Raw genomic sequence first — 20,239 nt, 5'->3', positions numbered from 1 at the left:
GGGGGCGTGCAAGAGGCAGCTGATGAATGTTTCTCTCTGACAGGGATGTTCTCTCTCCCTTCCTTTCTCTCTAAAAAAAAAAAAATCCATAAAAGCATATTTTTAAAAAAGCACAATTAATTTATCTTTACAAGTAGAAAACTCTTTATAGTATAAAGTAGTGTTTTCCAAACTATATTGTTTGAGGTATTGAATATGTCCCTCACAAAACGAAACAACATTCCCCTAAATGAGAATAAATGCATTTCCGGTGTGTGATCCGCGGCGACTGTTTTCACGCTGAGGCTGAGAGCACTCTCAGAAGGATTTGCCTGTGACTTGGAGCAGAGCGTCCGGGACGGGAGGAGGGAAGCCTGCTCTTCTGCACCATTTCAAATGTTTGGCATCTACTCCTTAATGCAGGAGAAGAGAGCGAGCCACGGGGCAGGCTCCTGCTATCAGGACGTGCTTATCTTCCTGTTCCCCGTGGTTTCTCAGGACTGCTGCGCGGTGGAACCCTTAAGAAAATCATACCTGGGAGTGTTCAAAGGGATGCTCATCCTTCCCGGCAAGGACGAGGGGTATTCGTTTGGGGTTCGGCTGATGGAGGGTTATAAGTCTTACGTTTACGTGGGAGGTTCTGTGACGTGAGACAGACCTCCTGCTCATACAGCAGAACCCTTAGCCAGTGTGCGCCTGGTCCCACTGTCACCTGAATCAGCTTAGGTCTCTTTGGCCTTAACCTGTACTTGTACACCTCACGTTTGGTCCACAAATCAGGAAGTCCGATGCCTCTCCCAGGAGGTAAATGCATCCATTTCATCGGTCTCTGAAAAGTGACTATTCCTTCTACGTGGGACGTCCACCCCGTTTGTAAGGGTTTAAGCTACTCTTTTCATTCTCCCTTTTACAAAGTCCACATCGAACCCAGTCCCTTCTCTTAGCCGCCACCCTTGCTTACGTATTTCCACACAGCAGAAACGCCTAGAATCTTTCCACCTTCTCTGCTGTTCGCCAGCTCCGGACTCAGTCCACCATCTGGGTTTCAGCTGCTTCAGGTCAACGTGATGATTATCGGTTGTTTTCTTCTTCTCCGTTTCTATGATGATTTGGATTCCTTATCAATGTTACATGTTTTTCAGGCTCATGACTGCTTTGCTTTCCTCTGTTCTACTTAAAACCCGTTGCCTGTTCTTCTTCTGGGTGTCAGGAGGCCGGACCTTCCCTCCTCCGCAGACCCCCGGCTGAGACTGAATGTTGGTTCCCTCGCTCCTGCATCCTCGCACTGTGCACCCCCACGGGGCCCTTGTGTATCTTGTTATTTAACACTTACTGATTCTGCTGTGCGCACACAGATGCACATTGCGCTGGCACAAACCTGTGGTGTTTGCCTTAGAGCGTCCTCTGAGCTGGGACCCGCGCAGTCTGTAGTGCACTGGGCCTCACCGATACTCAGCAAAGCATTACTTGTGTTTGTTCTGTCATGTGGCCATTTTCCTGGGATGAAAAATAATAAATGGGCCCTTTTTGGGTGAGACACAGCAGGCCTCACTCCGCCTGGTCCGGTCTGGTGCCTACGGTCCGGTCTCCGCCAGGGACCGCCTGTGAGTGAGTTTCCACTGCCCGCTCCTCTCCTTTCCCACACTGCTGTGTGTCTATTTCTGCTTATCAGTCTTTTCTCCTGCCCGGTTCCCACTGGCTCCTGGGAAATGCTACAGTCATGTGGCAAGAATGCACGGAGGTCAGCTGTGAGCAGGGCCGCGGGTGGGGAGAGATAAGAGAATGGTGATGCTGTGACATCGTCCTGCCCTTTGCCCCTCGAGGACTCGGTGCGGCTGGGAAGATGCAGCTGCACCCCCGCCGGGAGGAGCCCGGAGCCCGCAGGCCAGAGGCGGCTGCTTCGGGTTCAGACGGGAGGACACGCCTGGGAGCTGTTGGCGAGGACGTGGGCAGCACTCTGTGCAAGCAGAAGCTTCCAGGGTGGGTAGAACTTCCCCTCATTGGAAGGGCATTGGGTGGAGGGAGAGTTCAGACTGGGGAGTCCTGAGGATGAGGAAGACCGATGAGTGACCGCAGGGCTGGGGAAGAAAACTGGATTTTAAACCAGTAGGCCTAGTTTTTCAAGGGGCAACTTGACGTCTGATCCATTTCCTATTTCATTGAGAATAAAGGTTCTCTGAGAAAGTCTATTTCAGAGTCACTGGTGTAGCCCACGGAGAGGTATTAGAGGTTTTTGAAGTAGGAAATTTCGTGATGAAGGAATTTCGAGACAGTTAACTTACCGTTGAAAAGTGCTCTAGAAGGACCCGAGGGGCGTGGGCACAGGAGAGGCGGTGGTGGAGCGACCAGCCATGGCCGTGGTCCAGGTTCAAGGCCATGGGTCCGGCCTGGGCTAAACGAGAAATGCAGACACGAGATCACAGCTGCCTTGGGTCTGATTCCGCAGAAGCAAACCCGAGAGAGGAGCCAGGTGATTGGGTTGAACACGGAATCTCTCCCGCAAGGAAACAGGAAGGGATTTGGGGGAGCAACACAGGATAGCGACAGAGGAAAAGAGGGGTGTGACTCCAGGGAGGTCTGGGCCGTGGCCTGATCTGGAAGGGCCCCCGCATTGCCCAGGAAGCATGGCGAAGGGGGGGGGAGGGGGAAACTTCCAGGCACTTCTGTGTCCCTGACCCTTTGGGGCAACGCAGCTCTATCCCAAGGGCATCGGCTGAAAGTGGCAGCAGGTGGAGTTGTTGGACGCTCAGTCCACGGAAAGGCCAGGGAATAGGCCACTGTAAGGTCCTCACGTCTTACTGTTTGCAAAGAAGAAGCGATAGAAGTGAGATGAATGTAAAGTGGAGTGATAGATGGACAGACAGACAGGTAACCTGTCTCTGACTCACCAAGGTGTTCCCTGTCGTGCTATTCCCGGTGTGAAGACACTTGGTCCAGGTAATCCAGTGGTTCACTGCAGGTTGTCAGACTCAGAAAGGTCGTCAGAGGGAACATCACAGTGCAGAGCCTCCCCCGCCCCTTCTCTGCGCTCACCCTGTGCCGGTCACACTCTCTGCTGAGGAGTTACCGCTGACGGCTGGAACCTGAGCTCACACAGGCGAGCGGAGTACCCGCCTAGCACAAAGCAGCAGGGCTGGAGTGGGTTCGAGGTTCACGGTCCTAATGTGGAAGCGAGACCAGGCGACCGGTGGCGGGATTTCTGTGAAGCAACATCCGGTGTCCCAGACGCAAACCCAGCCAAGGAGGTAGTAGACTTAGCCAGAGTTGGAAGTCAGCCACCGGAGTTAATGGAGGGGAAAAGGTTAATGGAGTTCAGCGTTTGCAAGTCAATGATTACGGCATGATGGACCGTGGGATCTAGGGTCGGCACCAAAAAGAAAAAGGTAGGATCTGTGAATTAATTGGACGTCTTGATGTGGTCAAGGAATGAATCAGATGCTCTAGGTCAATAAGTGGAGGTTAAGGGTCAGAGAGAAGGACACTGGAAACGGACTGAGGTGTGGCGGTTTTCCCAGAGGACAAGGTCAATGCTCCGACCTCGGGAGTAGGTTACCCGGGTGAGCGAGAGGAAGAGTACGGAAGCTCAGGACGTCGAAGAAATGAGAGACGAGGGCGTTCAATAGATTCATCCAAGCAGTAAAATGTCCAAGAACAATGACGAAAGCGAGCAGTTTTCAAAGTGCTTAGCCTCCTGCTTAATCAAATAAAAACAAAGGGAAATAAAAGAACAAAGCAGTAAGGTGTCCTGAATGGGTGAGCAATTAACTCCCCCAGCAGCATCTATGTACCTCATGCCCACAGCTAGCATAATGATCATCCAAGTTACAAAATCATTTCACTTGTATTTATACTGAACACTGGCGTACACAATGGCAATGTCAAACCTACGTGAGTGACTTCCTTAATAACAATTCAGCGTCTCCCTGGATTGCTAATAAAAAGCTGTAAGGGTCCTTGGGAATCAAACCAACGACCTCTTGGTGCAGGGTCGACGCTCAACCACTGAGCCACATCATCTGGGAGGGAAAAGAATTTTAATTTTATGTGGAGAATAATAGAAAACATTTCATTATAAGTCAAGGAAATTACCCGAATAGGCGTCATGGGTGTGTACCCCTTCACTTTACTTTTGGGTGTGATTCGTCGGGTGTACCCTGTCCTATTTACTACGCGACTTCTGGTCATCAGTGTTCCACCCCGTTCTGCCCTCTCTCAGTGGAGGGTGAGTTTTTTTAACTCAGTTTCCTTATCTACACAATGTGGAGATCCTTCCCGCTGCTGTGATTTAATGAACATGGGGAGAACCTGTGTAAGGCGCCGTGAAGACACGGGCTACCTGATTCTGCACGGTGACGCCATCGCGCCAGATGTCTGGTGGGTCTGGAGGCAGCTCAGAGACAGGGAAGGTGACTGTGTTGGAGGTTCTCGTATTTGTTTCTGCAAATACCAGAGCATGCTTTTGGTGTCCGGGAAGACCTAGCCGTGGAAATACGCCTCCACATCAGACATGGGATCGCGCCTCCGGGGTACTGACCACAGCGATGTCAGCGGGGGGCCGCCAGGTGGCTGCCCATCCTCTGGGCCACGTGGAAAGGGCATCAGACTTGGAAATAGGTTTAGCTCCAATGCAAGCACCAAGGGCAAGGTTACCCGTGGGCACACAAGGCAACTGCCTGGCAAAGAAGGCAGCCCGGTCTCAATTTATGTCCTCTGCCCAAGAAACGAAGGGCCCAGAATCCCTACATGAAAAAAGACATCCATTTGGGGTACAGAATTCTCTGGGTCCCCGATTCTGGGGTAGAAAGTTCAACGAAAAAGTATGTTCAGGCACAGTTCTGATGTAGGTTCGTTCATTGGCCGACATCAACTTTCAAAGGAGGGTGTAGAAAAAGGAAATCGAGACATGGGCATCTCTGGGGTGGGGAGAGGAACATGTATCAAGGGACGTTGCATCTGGGGGCATGTTACCTTCTTTGTCTTCTTACGTTACGGTGGCTCTGCTGATACCATCCAGTCTGTGGGTGAGACGGGAAGAGAGGAGGGCGGTGAGGGGGAGCAGACAGAGAAGAAAAGGGTGGGGGAAGGGCTGAGCACCTTGAGCAGGCAGCATGGACGCCCCTCACCCCTTCACCCCTGCCTGCTGGTCCAGCCCCCTCTGCCCCCATGCCTCGGTCCAGGCTCGCTGACTGGCATTTTGTTCTGGGGACTCTCCTCCCTGTTCCCCATCTCAGCTTCCTCATGCCCACAGTTCTCTCCCACCACCCGGGCCAGGCCTCTGCCCTCCCCGCACCTGTTCAGGTCCCAGTGGAAACATCACTTCTGAAAGGCCTTCTCTCAGCCCCATTCCATTTTAATTTTTTAAAATACTTTTTTCTTTATTGATATGAGAGAGAGGAAGGGAGAGGGAGAGAGACCATCCTGGCCGCCTCCTGCATGCCCCCACTGGGGACCGGGCCCACCACCTGGGCATGTGCCCTGACCGGGAATCGAACCAGCGACCTCTTTCTTGGTGCAGGGTCAACGGTCAACCACTGAGCCACACTGGCCAGGCCTCGGCCCCATTTTAAAGAGGCCCTGGGTTGTACTCCCTCCCCATTCAGAAGCTCCATGAGAAGGACGGCAGAGGCTGTGCGTGCACCCCAGTTTCACACTGCGCCCCTGAACACCACTGAAGGGACAAGCCGATCACCTGAGACATTTCATAAGGGCACTTCCACGCCTGTCCTCCGGGCGCACACGGCCACAGTACTGCGCCCACGTAGGGTCCGTGTTCTCGTGGGTTTTTAAACTTGTCTGAAGCCCCGAGCGGATCCGCTGTGAGCTCCGTGCTTACACGGAGCCACGCGGACGGGCGGGGGCTGGAGCGGTGACTCGCTGCGGTTGTGTTTCAGGTCGGGATCGTGCAGTACGGAGAAAACGTGACCCACGAGTTCAACCTCAACACCTACGCGTCCACGGAGGACGTGCTCGTCGCTGCCAATAAAATAGTGCAGAGAGGCGGCCGCCAGACCATGACAGCCCTCGGGATAGACACGGCCAGGTACCCGGTGAACAGCCGACCGCAGTCAAAGCCTGCGCTGAAACAGCCGTTCACGGCCTAGACGTTCGGTGTTGGTGAAACATTGACCTTGGGGTGCTCAGAGCTGTGTTGGTTAAGCCTGACTCGGCTGGTTAGCTCAGTGACACCATCAGGTGTTTCTCGCACACATTCTCCCCTGCCTTCTTCCCTTTCCTTTATTCTGAGGGTTTTATTGCCGGAACATCCATCAAACACCACGGTGGTCCACAGCTTCGTGTTCGTGGGCACTAGGACCCAATAGGAGTGACTGTCCTTCCCTTTATTCTGTGTTCTCAGCCTCTGGGATTCTCCATCTGAACACTGGGGAGTGCTCTGCTCGACAGGCAGCTCTGCCCAGCGTGCGGGCACGTCCGCAGTGCCGATCTGGGGCTGCGGAGGCGCTCGGATAGGAGTTCCTAGGAGGCCAAGCTCAGTATCTATCGCCTTACTTGAAATCCTTCTCGGTGCAAAGGCGGAGAGGATTTCATCATCGTAATGCTGGCTCTTTCTTCCTTCTTACACTCTTCACATCCCCTCAGTGGTCCCCCCCCCCTCCCGCCTGGAGAGCACAGAGTCCACTCTACAGGTGCACTTCCATCTGCAAGAACCCCAGGACCAAACTGAGCCCCTTTTCTTGCAATGCAGGGCCCTAGCTTTCGGTATTTTTCTATCCCACCCAACTCTTACCCCTCATTTCTCATCGCCGTCACCCGTGGAGCTAGGAGGCATCTTAACAGTCAACACCCACATCGCTGGGGAGCTGACAGGTAGTTTGACCACCTTAGCGACCCTTCTGTTCAGTGCCATCCACTTCTGGGCTCTCCCTGATTCCCGGAGCGAAGGGCCCTGCTGCCCCTTCGCCCGCCTGCTAAGATGGGGGTTTTGGTGCCCCAAAGAGTGGGTCGGCGAGTCCACGTGTTTTCATCACATGGGCAGCTTTAGACTCGTCCATGTGAGAGCAGCAGGTGCTTCTAGTTACATGGGGCCCGAGAGAAAAGAACCACACGCGGCTGGGGGACCTGCCCACAGATCACCAGTCTACCTTCCCAGTGCGCTGGGCTGGGGGGCGCCCCTGGGGCCCTGGGCTGGGTGGGTACCCCTGGGGCCCTGGGCTGGGTGGGCACCCCTGGGAGCCCTGGGTGTTGTGTATTCCCTATGAACCAGGGAAGAGTGAATATTCAGCTGTGCACGCTAACTGAACAAACATTCCGGTTCTTCGCTCCCCCATGAATACCATGGCCCTATATGGTTTCTGTCTCTCGGCGGGCCCAGCTGCAGGGCTCAGAGATTTGAGCTCTGCGTGTAAATAAAACTCCACGTGATGTGACCGGGTCGTCTTCTTCACGTTGGAGTGTATTCTTAATTGTATTTATTGCTTTCAGGCAGGGCCAGTTCAAACACTGCTTCTATTTTTATATTTTTATAAGCTTTTACTTCCATTTTCAGTGTCTCCTGGTGTAATATGTCTCTGTCCCCCTCTGCCTATCCCGAGTGTCCTTTCTTTTCAACGAGTTCCCGTGTTTAATCATAAACCCGGGGTCCTCCCACCCCAGAGAAAGCACGCTCCCGGGACAGTTTAAAAGCATGCAGGGAGGCCAGCGTTTGACTTTAAGAAAGATCACAGGGCGGTGGTATGTGGGGGTCACAGGCAATTTGCTGAAGGTGCCTGAAGCAGAAAGGGGGCCCTCAGGAGGCAGCTGGGGGCCACTCCCAGGAACACAGAGCCCGATTCTCTTCAAGGAAGGCCGTTAGCTCCCTGGCTGATGTTTGTTCGGTTCCAGCCTTGAACTTCGATAATCTGCACGTTTGAGTGACCCTACCCTCCAAGGAGTGAGGACTGCAGAGAGGACTGCATCCCCTGACCCTTACCTCCAACGCCCCTTAAATACTAGCCCCTGATGTCTGTTTTCACCTTCGCCCGAGCGTATAGCCGTCAGAACCCCTTTGCACGGCGTAGAGGGCAGACACACAGTTCCCCAGGGGTCGGTCTTTTCTTCATGTATTTCTCTTTTGTAAGTTTTAGGGGAAATTGGAAATGTAAACAAGGCAGCAAAATGTGTGTGCATCGGACAGAATCCAGGTGCAAATACCCTGTCATACCTGCTGAAAGCCCCTAAGGGAAAGCGGTCACACCACCGAGCCCCCCCCCCCCCGCAGAAAGCCCCTCCTGGACATGAACTGCGGAGGCTTCGCTCCGGGAGGTGTTCATTCGCCCGGCTGCACTGCCTTTCCTGGGGCCAGGGGCCAGTGTTTAAATGGGCCAGTCCTACAATGACTGCTGCAGTTTGCACCAGAGTATGAAATAATGTGACCTAAAATCCTGGTATTGTTCCAGTCCTAAGTAAAAGTTCTCTTCTCTCCCAGGACCCAGAGAGGAAAGTGAGTTGAACAAGACAGTGATACAGAGGGGTGTGCGGGTGTGCGTGTGTGTGCGTGTGTGTGTGCATGTGGGGGTGTGCGTGTGGGTGTGTGTGCGTGTGGATGGGTGCGTGTGGATGGGTACGTGTGGGTGGGTGTGCCTGTGGGTGGGTGTGCCTGTGGGTGTGTGTGTGTGTGTGTGGGTGTGGGTGTGTGCATGTGGGTGTGTGCGCGTGTGGGTGGGTGTGCGTGCGGGTGTATGCGTGCGGGTGTGTGCGTGTGGGTGGGTTTGCGTGTGTGGGTGTGTGCGTGGGTGTGCGTGTGTGGGTGTGTGCGCGGGTGTGCGTGTGTGGGTGTGCGCGTGTGGGTGTGTGGGTGTGGGTGTGTGGGTGTGTGCGTGTGGGTGGGTGTGCGTGTGTGGGTGTGTGCGTGGGTGTGCGTGTGTGGGTGTGTGCGTGTGGGTGTGTGCGTGGGTGTGTGTGGGTGGGTGTGCGTGTGTGGGTGTGTGCGTGGGTGTGCGTGTGTGAGTGCGTGTGTGTGGGTGTGTGTGCGGGTGGGTGTGCGGGTGGGTGTGTGCGGGTGGGTGTGCGTGTGTGCGTGTAAGTGTGTGCATGTGGGTGTGCGTGTGGGGGGTGTGTGCGTGTGGGTGTGTGCGTGTGGGTGTGTGCGTGTGGGTGTGTGCGTGTGGGTGTGTGCGTGTGGGTGCGCAGGAGACACAAAACTGACGAGAACAGTTTCCCCTGTCTTCTCTCTCACTCCAGAAATGCTTGTTGAATTAAATAAAAAATCCCTCTCTTTTTTTTGCCATTTGGTTATAACGTTGTCCTTTCTCCCAGGCTACTTTCTCCCACCCCGCCCCCGGCCTGTGTCCTAAGGCCTAGTACAGGCCAAATCCGCCTCCGCTACCCCAGCCCTCGCCCGAGCCCGCCTCTGCCCCGGCTCCGACCGCCCCGTCCGCAGTCTTGATCCCCGTGTCTGGCGGCGGCCTCCAGACCCGGGAGCACGTCCGCACTCACAGCCGGGTTCTCTCTCCACCCCTCCCAGCTGCAGGCTGGTCTGTGCACGGGGTGTGTGTGTGTTGGGGGTGCTGAGGCCAGCGCCTGGCGTCTGCTCCCGGCACCCCCTTCCCCAGTGCCCACGGACGGAACACGGCAGCCTTTTGTGCGTGGGCTGCTGGTGACCAGCAGGTGGTGCGCCGCACCCTCCAATAACCCTGCGGCTGGGCAGGCCTGCTCGAGGGTCTCCCAGCTGCAGCGGGGGCGCCGCGGGCCTTGGAGGGAGGCCGGGACCCGCGGGGTGGGGCTTCCCTTGTCTGTGCGCTGCCTCACCTGGGGGGGGGGTCTTACTTGCTCCTCTCTTGTCTCTGCCATTTCAGGAGAGAGGCGTTCACCGAAGCCCGAGGCGCCCGAAGAGGGGTCAAGAAAGTCATGGTCATCGTGACGGACGGCGAGTCTCACGACAACCACCGGCTGCACACGGTCATCCAGGACTGCGAGGGGGAAAGCATCCAGCGGTTCGCCATAGCGGTAGGCACGGCCGGCTGCCGGGTGGGGTCGTCGGGGCACTGATGGGAGTGGCCCGGGCTGGAAGGAGAGCGTTTGCCCTCCGGGGCGGACCCTGTGCGGGTCAGACTGCTCTGTCCCTCCTCGTCCTCAGTGCCCAGCCCAGTGCCCGGCCAGAGCCCCACAGACCATCACAAAGCAAAGGAAGGGAGAACAGTAGAATAAAGGAGGGGGAGAGGGAGCCAGGGACAGAAATAGGGAGGAGGAGGGGACAGGGGAGAGGGTGGGAAGGGGAACATGAAGGAATGGAGGGAGAAAAGGAGAAAGGAGGGAGGGAGGGAGGGAGGAAACTGAAGACGGACTAGGTAATACATGAACATTGCCTGCTAATTAACAGCCCTTCCTGTGATCTGAGAGAGTGGACAGTCAGGACGTGACTCTTGTGGGCTAAAAGCCAGTGATGGCCTCTCCATGCCTACCACTCTGAGATGCGAGAAAGAAACTTCGGTCACCTACTTTTTCGTCTGCCCTGGACAGTGTACCCCTGGCATAGGAGAAGTCCCCTCTGTGGTAGGAGCGTCCTAGGGGCTCCACGGTGTGGGTGCTCCCCTGCACCTACCACCTCTGGCAGGACTAGAATGGGGGGTGGGGAGCCCCTTGCCACTGCTATGTCCTCTGTGCGAAGCCACGTCCCCTCTGCTGAGGTCCCCGAGGGTGCAGCCAGCAGCCACAAAACTGTGTTTGCCCTGTAAGAGCATTTAAGCTGGACAAGGAGGGCAAAGGGACCAGAGAAGACATTTCTGCTGGTTCCCGGGAAAAACCTGCTCTGGATGGTGTGGAAAAGGCTGCACCCGGCGTGAGCATACCTGAACCGACACAGAGCAGTCGTTATTGGTGAACAGCCTTGTCTCTCCAAATGCACGCAGAGACGTGTCTGAATGCTTCATACCTCTGATTAGTGATTTCCCCCCAACTTCTAGCAGTTCCGTGAAATCAGTTGACTTAATTGTCATGGTGCCCCCCATGAACAGGGACGTTCAGAGAAGACCTTGCGAACATGGAAAATCATTTAAGTTTCTGCTTACCTAGTACTCTGTTTTTTTTTAACCTTGGTGTTGTTTTTAACATCTGTGTCCTTCATGCCTTTGCTCTGTGCTCCTGGCCCCCAGAGAGGAGGCAGCTTTCCTTCCCGGTCTGCGCACGAGCAGAGCCAGGGCAGCAGGCCCATGGCCGTGGCCCACACGCCAAGACTCCAGACTCCCCCCAGCCTGTGACCCACTGCCCGGGCGCAGATTCCCATTGCTGCTGCGCAGGTCCTTGTGGTGCTCACCTGTCTCCATGCATGTCCCCAGCCTCCCAAGGGCACCACAGTGTCTCCACCTCACCACACTTTGTACCAGAGATAAAGAGACACCAGCGTAGAGACGCGAAGCAAGTGCCAGCCTGGAGACATGAGGCGTGTGCCAGCCTAGAGACATGAGGCGTGTACCAGTATAGAAACATGAGGCGTGTGCCAGCCTAGAGACATGAGGCATGTACCAGTATAGAGACATGAGGCGTGTACCAGCCTAGAAACATGAGGCGTGTGCCGGCCTAGAGACATGAGGCGTGTACCAGCATAGAGACATGAGGCGTGTACCAGCCTAGAAACATGAGGCGTGTACCAGCCTAGAAACATGAGGCGTGTGCCGGCCTAGAGACATGAGGCGTGTACCAGCCTAGAGACATGAGGCATGTGCCAGCCTAGAGACATGAGGCGTGTGCCGGCCTAGAGACATGAGGCGTGTACCAGTATAGAGACATGAGGCGTGTACCAGCCTAGAGACATGAGGCATGTGCCAGCCTAGAGACATGAGGCGTGTGCCAACCTAGAGACATGAGGCGTGTGCCGGCCTGGAGACATGAGGCGTGTGCCGGCCTGGAGACATGAGGTGTGTGCTGGCCTGGAGACATGAGGTGTGTGCCGGCCTGGAGACATGAGGCGTGTACCAGTATAGAAACATGAGGCGTGTACCAGCATAGAGACATGAGGCCTGTGCCAGCCTAGAGACATGAGGCGTGTACCAGTATAGAGACATGAGGCGTGTGCCGGCCTAGAGACAGGAGGCGTGTACCGGCCTGGAGACAGGAGGCATGTACCGGCCTGGAGACAGGAGGTGTATACCAGCCTGGAGACAGGAGGCATGTACCGGCCTAGAGACAGGAGGCGTGTACCGGCATAGAGACAGGAGGCGTGCACCAGCCTGGAGACAGGAGGCGTGCACCAGCCTAGAGACATGAGGCGTGTGCCGGCCTGGAGACAGGAGGCATGTACCGGCATAGAGACAGGAGGCGTGTACCAGCCTGGAGACAGGAGGCGTGCACCAGCCTAGAGACAGGAGGCGTGTACCAGCATGCATCATAACCTAAACAACAAAAGACTCACAGGCATTTTCCTGAAGTGACAAGTAGAGGGTGGGGCTGGGGAAGGGTCGAGGACACTATTTTGGAGTCAGACAGACCTTTGTTCAAATTCTGCCTTTGCAGGGCTGCTCTGTGACTGTGGCTAAGGCCCACGTGACACTCCGAGCTTTGGCTTCTTTATCTGTGGGGGAGGGTAGCCTGTCCTCTGTCTGCCGGGGACGAGTCGGACAGCCCTGTGGAGCACCTGGCCCTGCACAGGCCGGCTCGGCAGGCAGGGTTATTTTTGCTTAAGGAACTTTATCTCAAGGAGTTTGCAACCACGAGATCATAAAACCACAGTGCTTTAGAGCTGAAACGTGTCTTGGAGATAAATTATGTTACCTCCTCATTCAGAAACCTGCAGAGATCTTTCTGCAGCCTATAAAATCTAGTCATTTTGAGAACCTTAACCATGGCCTTCATTTCTACCCTTCCCTAGGCCGTTAGCAGGGATAACTTTTTTTTTTCATGTTTATTTTATTTAATTTTTTTATTCTTGAAAGTATTACAGATGTCCCCTTCATTCCCCATTGACCTCTCCTTCCTGCTCCCAGCCCCTCCTGCCTTCCCCAGCCTAGTGTCTGTATCCATTGGTGTGCGTACTGCATATCAGTTCTTTGGTGTATCTCTTCCCACCCCTCCTACCCCCATCCCTCTGAGGGTTGTCAGGCTGTGCCCTACTGCCAGGACTCTGGATCTCTTTTGGTTGACAGCCTATTTTGTTCATTATATTCCACAAATAAGTGAGATCATGTGGTATTTGTCTTTCTCTGACTGGCTTATTTCGCTTAGCATAGTACTCTCCAGGTCCCTCCATCTCAAAGGATAAGAGATCTCTCTTTCTCACAGCTGCATAGTACTCCATTGTGTACATGTACCACAGCTTTTTTATCCACTCATCTACTGATGGGCACTTGGGCTGTTTCCAGATCTTAGCTATTGTAAATAGTGCTGCTATGAACATAAGGGTGCGTGTATTCTTCCTGAAGAAGCAACATTTTCTTTTTCATCTGGAGCACAAGACAGAAAAAAATTAATGAATCATCATTTCTCTCTTTCCATTGTTACTTCTATCAATTACCTCTTGCCAATTATTGTTCAGTTCATTATTACCTCTCTGTGACTATTTCAACGTCTTCCGGGGTGGAGAATAATCCCAGGTGGCCCAGCCTTCCCTCAGAGGTCCTGTCCTCGGTCACAGTCCTTGGCTGGTGTCTTCCGTATGCAAAGCCAGGGCATGTCACTATGTCGAGACACCTGGGGACCCACTTTGCTGTCACTGGTTCAGCTCCCCCCAGAGGATACAGTGTAGCACCCCACTGTCACATGAACTAAAGGGACCGGCAGCAGCATTAACACGTTAGGAAAACTTCACCGCAAAGAAAGTGCCCTCACTGGATGACTTCTTACTGTAAAGTGAACCTTCTCACACTTTTACACCGAATCCAGCTGCAGGTCCCGTGTTTCTTCCCTCAAATCACTGTCTTTGTTGGGTCCCTGTCATCATTCAGACTTCGCCTCCCATCTGGTCACAAAGAAGTCTCACGATTGCATTCATCTTCCCGGAGAACCCTGAAGTCATGCCGTTCATTCCCATTTAAACCATTGAGTCACGTATTATCAAACTGCTCTTCAAACTGGTATAAATAACAGCGTCTAGGAAAATGTCACTTTCGCAATAACTACTTGTTACCTTCCAAATGCCTATTTCTTTTCCCCGGTGGTTTTCTCTCCTCTCCTGTGCATTCCCACGGAAAGGTGGGGGGCCCTTCTCGAGATGCATTCATGACGCTCGTGTTCAAGTCCACCTGCGGGACTGGCCAGTTACCGGTGGGAAGGTTCCTCTCAGTCTGACTCTTCACCCACCATTTGATCTTGACCCCGTAGAGATGTGTTTTGGTGGGGAGACAGCATCACCAGGAATTGACTCCTGAGAATATGAGACCTCTGTGAGGAAACTGCAGACAGTTTCCATGAAACTCAGATTTTGGGGGTCCTGGGGGGCCTGAGCACTCTGTTCTGAGCTCACCCTGTCACTTGAGGACATCAGCCCTGCTGGCTAGCACCTGTTCTGTGTTCAGATTCCCATCCTAAATGACAATGGCTGGGAGGACAGGGCTGTGCAGATGCATCACCTGCAGCTCTCAGAGGAAAGTGAGGGAAATTAGTGTCTTAGAATGTCGTTCCTTCGCACACAGACGGCACTGCCCCCCGGGTGGGCACACTCCATGCTCCTGTCTCCAGGGACCTTCCATTCTCAGTACCTGTCACAGGTGGTGGTTAGCGGGACACCAGGTGCCTGGGCTTGGCATATTCCCATTCACTGAAACGGGTAGTTTATGCGCTACTGTGTATCTCTCCTCATTCCTAGAAAAGAATGTGTTTGGAGCTACCAGACCCCCGGCTGAAGGATCAAAGTACACTTCCCTCTGTGTTCATTTAGATCTTGTGATGCTGAACAGTTCAAACTGGGAGTAAGCCACAGTCAGGCCTGGGCATTCTTTTCTCTTATGTTTTCTTCAAAAGATAGACTCCTGCGTTGCAGTTATACATTCTGTGTGTGTCCTCCAGTGTGCCATTCGGGCATTTTCCCCACCGAACTTTACCCGCCGCGCTGTCCTGTCCCTTAGGGTACCAAGTCTCCGCCGCACTCACGCCACATCTCAGGACCCCAGTTGTGTTTGCAACAGGGCTGGAAGGTACCAAAGAGCTGTCTGTTTCTAACGGTGCCAGACAAGTCTGTGGCTGCCATTTAAAAATGAAAGAGAGCTACAGAATGCTGGTGTCTGCGTGGTCCCGGGGGGCCACCGGTCTCCTTCTCCCCAAGCAGCTGGATTTTCCACAAATCCAAGCAATAGCCCCGCGCTCTCGTCTCAGCTTTGCTTCCAGACACCTGCGGCGAGAATCGAATGAACCGTGACCTTCGCCCTAGGAGACATTTTCATCCTCTGTCAGAACCTGGCCCGCTTTGTTTGGTTCTGAGTTTCTGATTGGATCTGCATACTCGTTTTAATAGCATTGTGAGCATCCAGGGCTGTGTCGCTCAATCAGGGCAAATACCTGATAGCCATCAGGGTAATTGCTTGGCATCTGTGCTACCTGAAAAGATACATGTTGAGAAGGTTTCCTTGCTTTTAACTTTATAAAAGAGGTGTCATGTTATCTAAACTATTTTGAAAATTTTAAAACTTATTATTGTATTAAGATTCGTCTCTATTTTATTTACTTGTTGGGTTTTTTGTTTTGTTTTTTTAACTTTTCTGCATTTTTAATTTACATATTATTTTTCAAAGATTTTGTTTTTTCATTTACTTTAACTTGAACATTGTTATGTTGTAAACTGAATTTTAAGCCCTGGCCAGTTTGGCTTAGTGGTTAGACCATTGGCCGAGGACAGAGTTGTCGGTTCGATTCAGGTCAAGGGCACGTACCTCAGTTGCGGTTCAGTCCCCGGCCCTGTGGGGGTCGTGTGGGAGGCAAGCAGTCGATGTGTCTCTCTCACATCAATGTTTCTCTCTCTCTCTCTCCCTCTCCCCCTCCCATTCTACCTGAAGATAAATGGAAAAATATTCTCAGGTGAGGATTTAAAAAAACACAAAACAAAAAACTAAATTTTAAGAAATGTTTACATTAAAACTACATATTTAAATAGCATAATGTACAAACCAAAAAAAAACACATAAAACATTTCCAGTTAGAATGTGTTAGAATGTATTAAAATTAAACACTTCTTCAAATAAAATGACACTGTAAAGAAAAAGAGACCACCTACAGGCTGGGAGAAAATATTTGCAAAATACATAAAGGTCTTGTATTAAAATATGTAGAAACGATGACAACTCAGTACAGGAAAATAAACATCGCATTGATTTTAATTGGCAAAAGCCTGGAACAGACCCCACCCCACAGAAAATCCACGGTGGCGAGGAAGCGCTGGGAGGTCCCCGTGTCACCAGGCATCAGGGAATGCACGTGACACGAGCTGCCGCTGCCCACCAGTGGACCTGCTGGAAGTGGACCAAGCCACAGAGAACAAACAGACAAAACCAAGAGTTGACGAGGCTGCAAAACAACGGCACCTCTGGCGTTGCTGCCGGGACTGGGCCAGGAACGCGCGGTGTCGCCCTGGAAACGGTCGGGCAGTTTCTTACGACACTGAGCACAGGACAGGACCGCACCCCCACTTTCAGGCCTTTGCCTGGGAGACAAGGGGACAGGACGTCCACACGGGGACCGCTGCGTGCCCATGTCCAGCAGCTCTGCTCACAGCCACTTGAAGCTGAAAACACGCCGGATGCCCTGGACAGACCACGGTGCACCTGCGGGGCCCGGGCTCGGCAGCGAAGATGGGGCCCCGGCCCAGGAGGCGGCGTGGCCGGTGTCTGAAGCGTGCAAAGTGGCGAGAGCCGGACACGCAGGCTGCGCACTGCTGGCTCCTTACCTATGACCCCTGGGAAAGCGACGCTGTGAGGCCGAAAGTAGATTGGTGTTTGGGGGGGCTGAAAGGAACAAGGGGAACTTCGGGGCGACGGAAATACTCCACGTCTCAGTGCGGTGGCGTAGGTTTGTCAGATCTCGGAGTTGTGTATCTGAAAAGGGTGAATTTTACTGTATATAAAGTATACCTCAATAAAGCTTACTTGGAAAAGTAAACTAAAGGTTCAAGAAAACCTTCTATAATAAATAATTCTAGTTAAACTATGACAGATCATGCCTGCCTCCCTCTCTGTGAAGAAGCACATCCCTGCCTTGAGCTTTGGGTCTCAAACAGGAAGTCCCGATTGTTGATTTTCTGGATTGCCCTAGATTGCCAAGTTAGATTTCTCCTAGCCCAATAGCTGTGTAAAATGTCCACGGATTGGACGGCCCATTGGGGAGATTTTTGGGAAGAACTGCAGCTTCTGGATGGAGCGACTGATTTGCTAGTTGCTTTGCCAGCAAACAGTGATGTCACCGGCTGGAATAACATCAGAGATGTTCAGAAACTATGACACTGCTTTTGAACTGTCAGATTAAAATAAAAAAAAATTTTTAAATCCTCACCCGAGGATATTCTTCATTTATCTTCAGATAGAGTGGGAGGAAGGGGGAGAGAGAGAAACATCTATTGGTTGCCTCCTGCACAACCCCAACCAGGGCCGGAACCGAATTGCAACCGAGATACGTGTCCTTGACCAGAATCGAACCTGAGACTCTCTGGTCTGCAGTCCGACTCTAACCACTGAGCAAAACTGGCCAGGGCTGAACTGTCAGGTCTTCAAGATACAGCTGTTAATAAACAGGTACACAGGGATGCAAAAGAAGAAACTTTCACAAACATACCTTTCCCACACCTTGTACAGTATGTACCAGTTAATATTAGGAAATCTATACATTCTGACAGTTGCTTGTCCAAGACTGTGCAAGTGCATAAAACATGCATCGTGCCGAGATGCTACACAACCTGTTTACTGGCAGGATGCTTGAGATCCTTACTCGACGTGTAGAATTTAAGGTACATTCTCGCCCTGTCTGTTGTATCTTAGATTCTCGGCAGCTATAACCGGGGCAATTTAAGCACTGAAAAGTTCGTGGAGGAAATAAAATCCATCGCCAGCCAGCCCACCGAAAAGCACTTCTTCAACGTGTCCGATGAGCTGGCTCTCGTCACCATTGTCGAGGCTCTGGGAGAAAGAATATTCGCCCTGGAAGGTAGGCCTGCTTTGCTGATCCGCTGTTCTCTCTGCATTCACCCGCATGTCCTGGGCTTTTGGTGTGTACTCCTACCGCCGGCTAATGTGTTTGTGCTGTGTGCCATCCTGTAACTCTATCGTGGCTGAGATGGAGTTTTCCCGTAGAGCTGTCTCGGCTGGAGGCTCTTTGTAAGGACAGGCAGTGCCCACCTGGGAGCCGATGAGGACAACAGTCCATGGGGAGGCACAAGAACAGTGTGCCCTGTGGTCTGTCTCTTGTCTGACCCGGGTTTAGTAAGTGGAGACGCTAGCCCAAGCTTTATTATTTCCGTCTGTTTCATTGGGGCGCATCTGTGGGACTGTCTGCAGCAATGACTTCTCTGTTCCTTTCTTCCCCCCTGTCCTGCCCTTGCCCACGCTGGAGGTCTCCACGGAGCTGGGCCTCGGTCCCACTGCAGTGAGACATCGTTTCGCTGCATCTGAGTCACGCTACGTCTGTGGGGATTTTGTCTGTGCTTTTTCATTGGCGATAGGCTCTTGAGGATGCCGAGTCGCGGCCTTAGGTAGAAGTGGTCACGTCACAACTTACTTTGAAACTAGATCTTTCCTAGCGAAAGAAACGTCCTCAGAACTGTCCTGCCAGGCCCCCTGAAAAGCCCCTTTTGCTCTGGTGATCCGGGGGCTTGAGAACACGCCTTTCTCCTCGTCCCGGGGTGAGAAACACCAGGGCGCGTTCCGTCCGAATCCATCTGAGTCTGCCCTTGCGAGGCACACGAAGGGCTGTTGTATTTGCCTCCGAAACATGGAAATTGAAAAGCGCTTTGTCGGGGTCCCCGTTTGAGCTGATAATGGGAAACAGCGAGATAAAATGGGAAGGGGACACCCCTGAGAAAAGGTGGACCCTTTGACTGGGCCTCGGTAATGAGGAAAATGCAGGAACGTGACCGACAGAGAATGTTCAAATGAGTGGAAAGGCCAGGACGTGACGGAGAGTAACGGCTCTCGGACTCCATCACGGTGACCCACAGTCATAAATGCAGTTGGCTTTGTGACCCAGGGCACACACTTCTATGCAGATAAACAGAAAATCACCGAGTAGCCCTTGCTCTCTGCCTTTTCCCATCTCTTTCATCCTGTTCTCTTCCCTTTCAATGAAAAGAAAATCGGGGTTTTGACTCACCCTGCTGGTTTCACAACGGGACCGCAGCCAGTCAGCAGAGAGTTTGATTCAGAGACGATGGAGCCCGACAGACCATCAAGACCGAATTCCTGCGCCTCCCTCTGCCCTGCCCCTTGTGCCTGTGACAAACAACACTGAGACTATTTGTCCGTCTCAAGTCACAGCCTCTTCTGAAGAGCGTGGCTGTCCTCTGTGCCGTGGACGAGGCCCTTCTAAGTGGCTTTGTTCTCGCAGCAGCTTCTCACGATCCCTTCCTCCCAGGCCAGATCACCAGCTTAGCACTCCCGGAGGAAAGGAAGTAGGTTTTCCGAGTCCTTGGGCACTTTTTATGTTTAATACCATGGGCCCAGGTAGCATAGAAGCAGTCCATAAGAGCATCAGAAGGAAAAACGACTGGGTTACATGAGCTAGTTAAACACAATACAGTCTCATTCTCGCCTTATCGTGAGCCAGTCGACGTAAGCCAAGACGCGCAGAATGTCAGCGGCTGGGAGGAGAAGGGGTCCGTTTCCCGTAAGTGACCCTTCAGATCCGTGCTAGCCGAGGCCCACCACAGTGAAAGGCGGCACGCGAGTGCCCAGACACTCCGACAGGACTCTACAGTGAAGAAAGAAGTGATTTTACAAGGAGCTCCTCCACGGCAGCGTGTCCTGCATCGGTGTGGCGGCACTTCTAGAGCTGACCACGAGAGGGTCCTGACTGCCCGGTCCTCTTCCTTAGTGAGGTCAGGAAGGCCATCATTTCCCTGTTAACTGGGGAAATCCCTACTTCCTATCAACATTTATCTTTATTTTTTAATTCTTACCCGAGGACATTTTTCCATTTTTTTGTTCAGATAGAGTGGGAGGGAGAGAGAGAGAGAGAGAGAAACATCGACGTGAAAGGGACACATCAAATGGCTGCCACCCGCATGACCAACCAGGGCTGGGGACAAACTGCAACCGAGGTACACGCCCTTAGCGGGAACCGAACCTGGGTCTCTCTGGATTGCAGGCCGATGCTCTAACCAACGAGCCAAACCGGCAGGCCAACATTTATCTTTAGATAG

General features: G+C 52.9%; 1 protein-coding gene across 1 annotated transcript in view; it reads left to right on the top strand.

Moving 5' to 3' along the window:
* ITGA1 (integrin subunit alpha 1) overlaps positions 1 to 20,239 on the top strand; it is a 150,776-nt gene that overhangs the window by 88,650 nt on the left and 41,887 nt on the right. Inside the window, exons 7-9 of the mRNA XM_036280385.1 lie at positions 5,871 to 6,019; positions 9,771 to 9,921; positions 17,865 to 18,030. Coding sequence (XP_036136278.1) covers positions 5,871 to 6,019; positions 9,771 to 9,921; positions 17,865 to 18,030 — 466 coding nt within the window. The remainder of the gene's footprint in view (positions 1 to 5,870; positions 6,020 to 9,770; positions 9,922 to 17,864; positions 18,031 to 20,239) is intronic.

The sequence above is a fragment of the Molossus molossus genome, unplaced genomic scaffold (genome assembly GCF_014108415.1).
Source record: "Molossus molossus isolate mMolMol1 unplaced genomic scaffold, mMolMol1.p scaffold_m16_p_3, whole genome shotgun sequence".
Taxonomy (NCBI): Eukaryota; Metazoa; Chordata; class Mammalia; order Chiroptera; family Molossidae; genus Molossus; species Molossus molossus.
The sequence above is the reverse complement of the archived record's forward strand: the minus strand, read 5'-3'. Positions and strand labels throughout refer to the sequence as shown.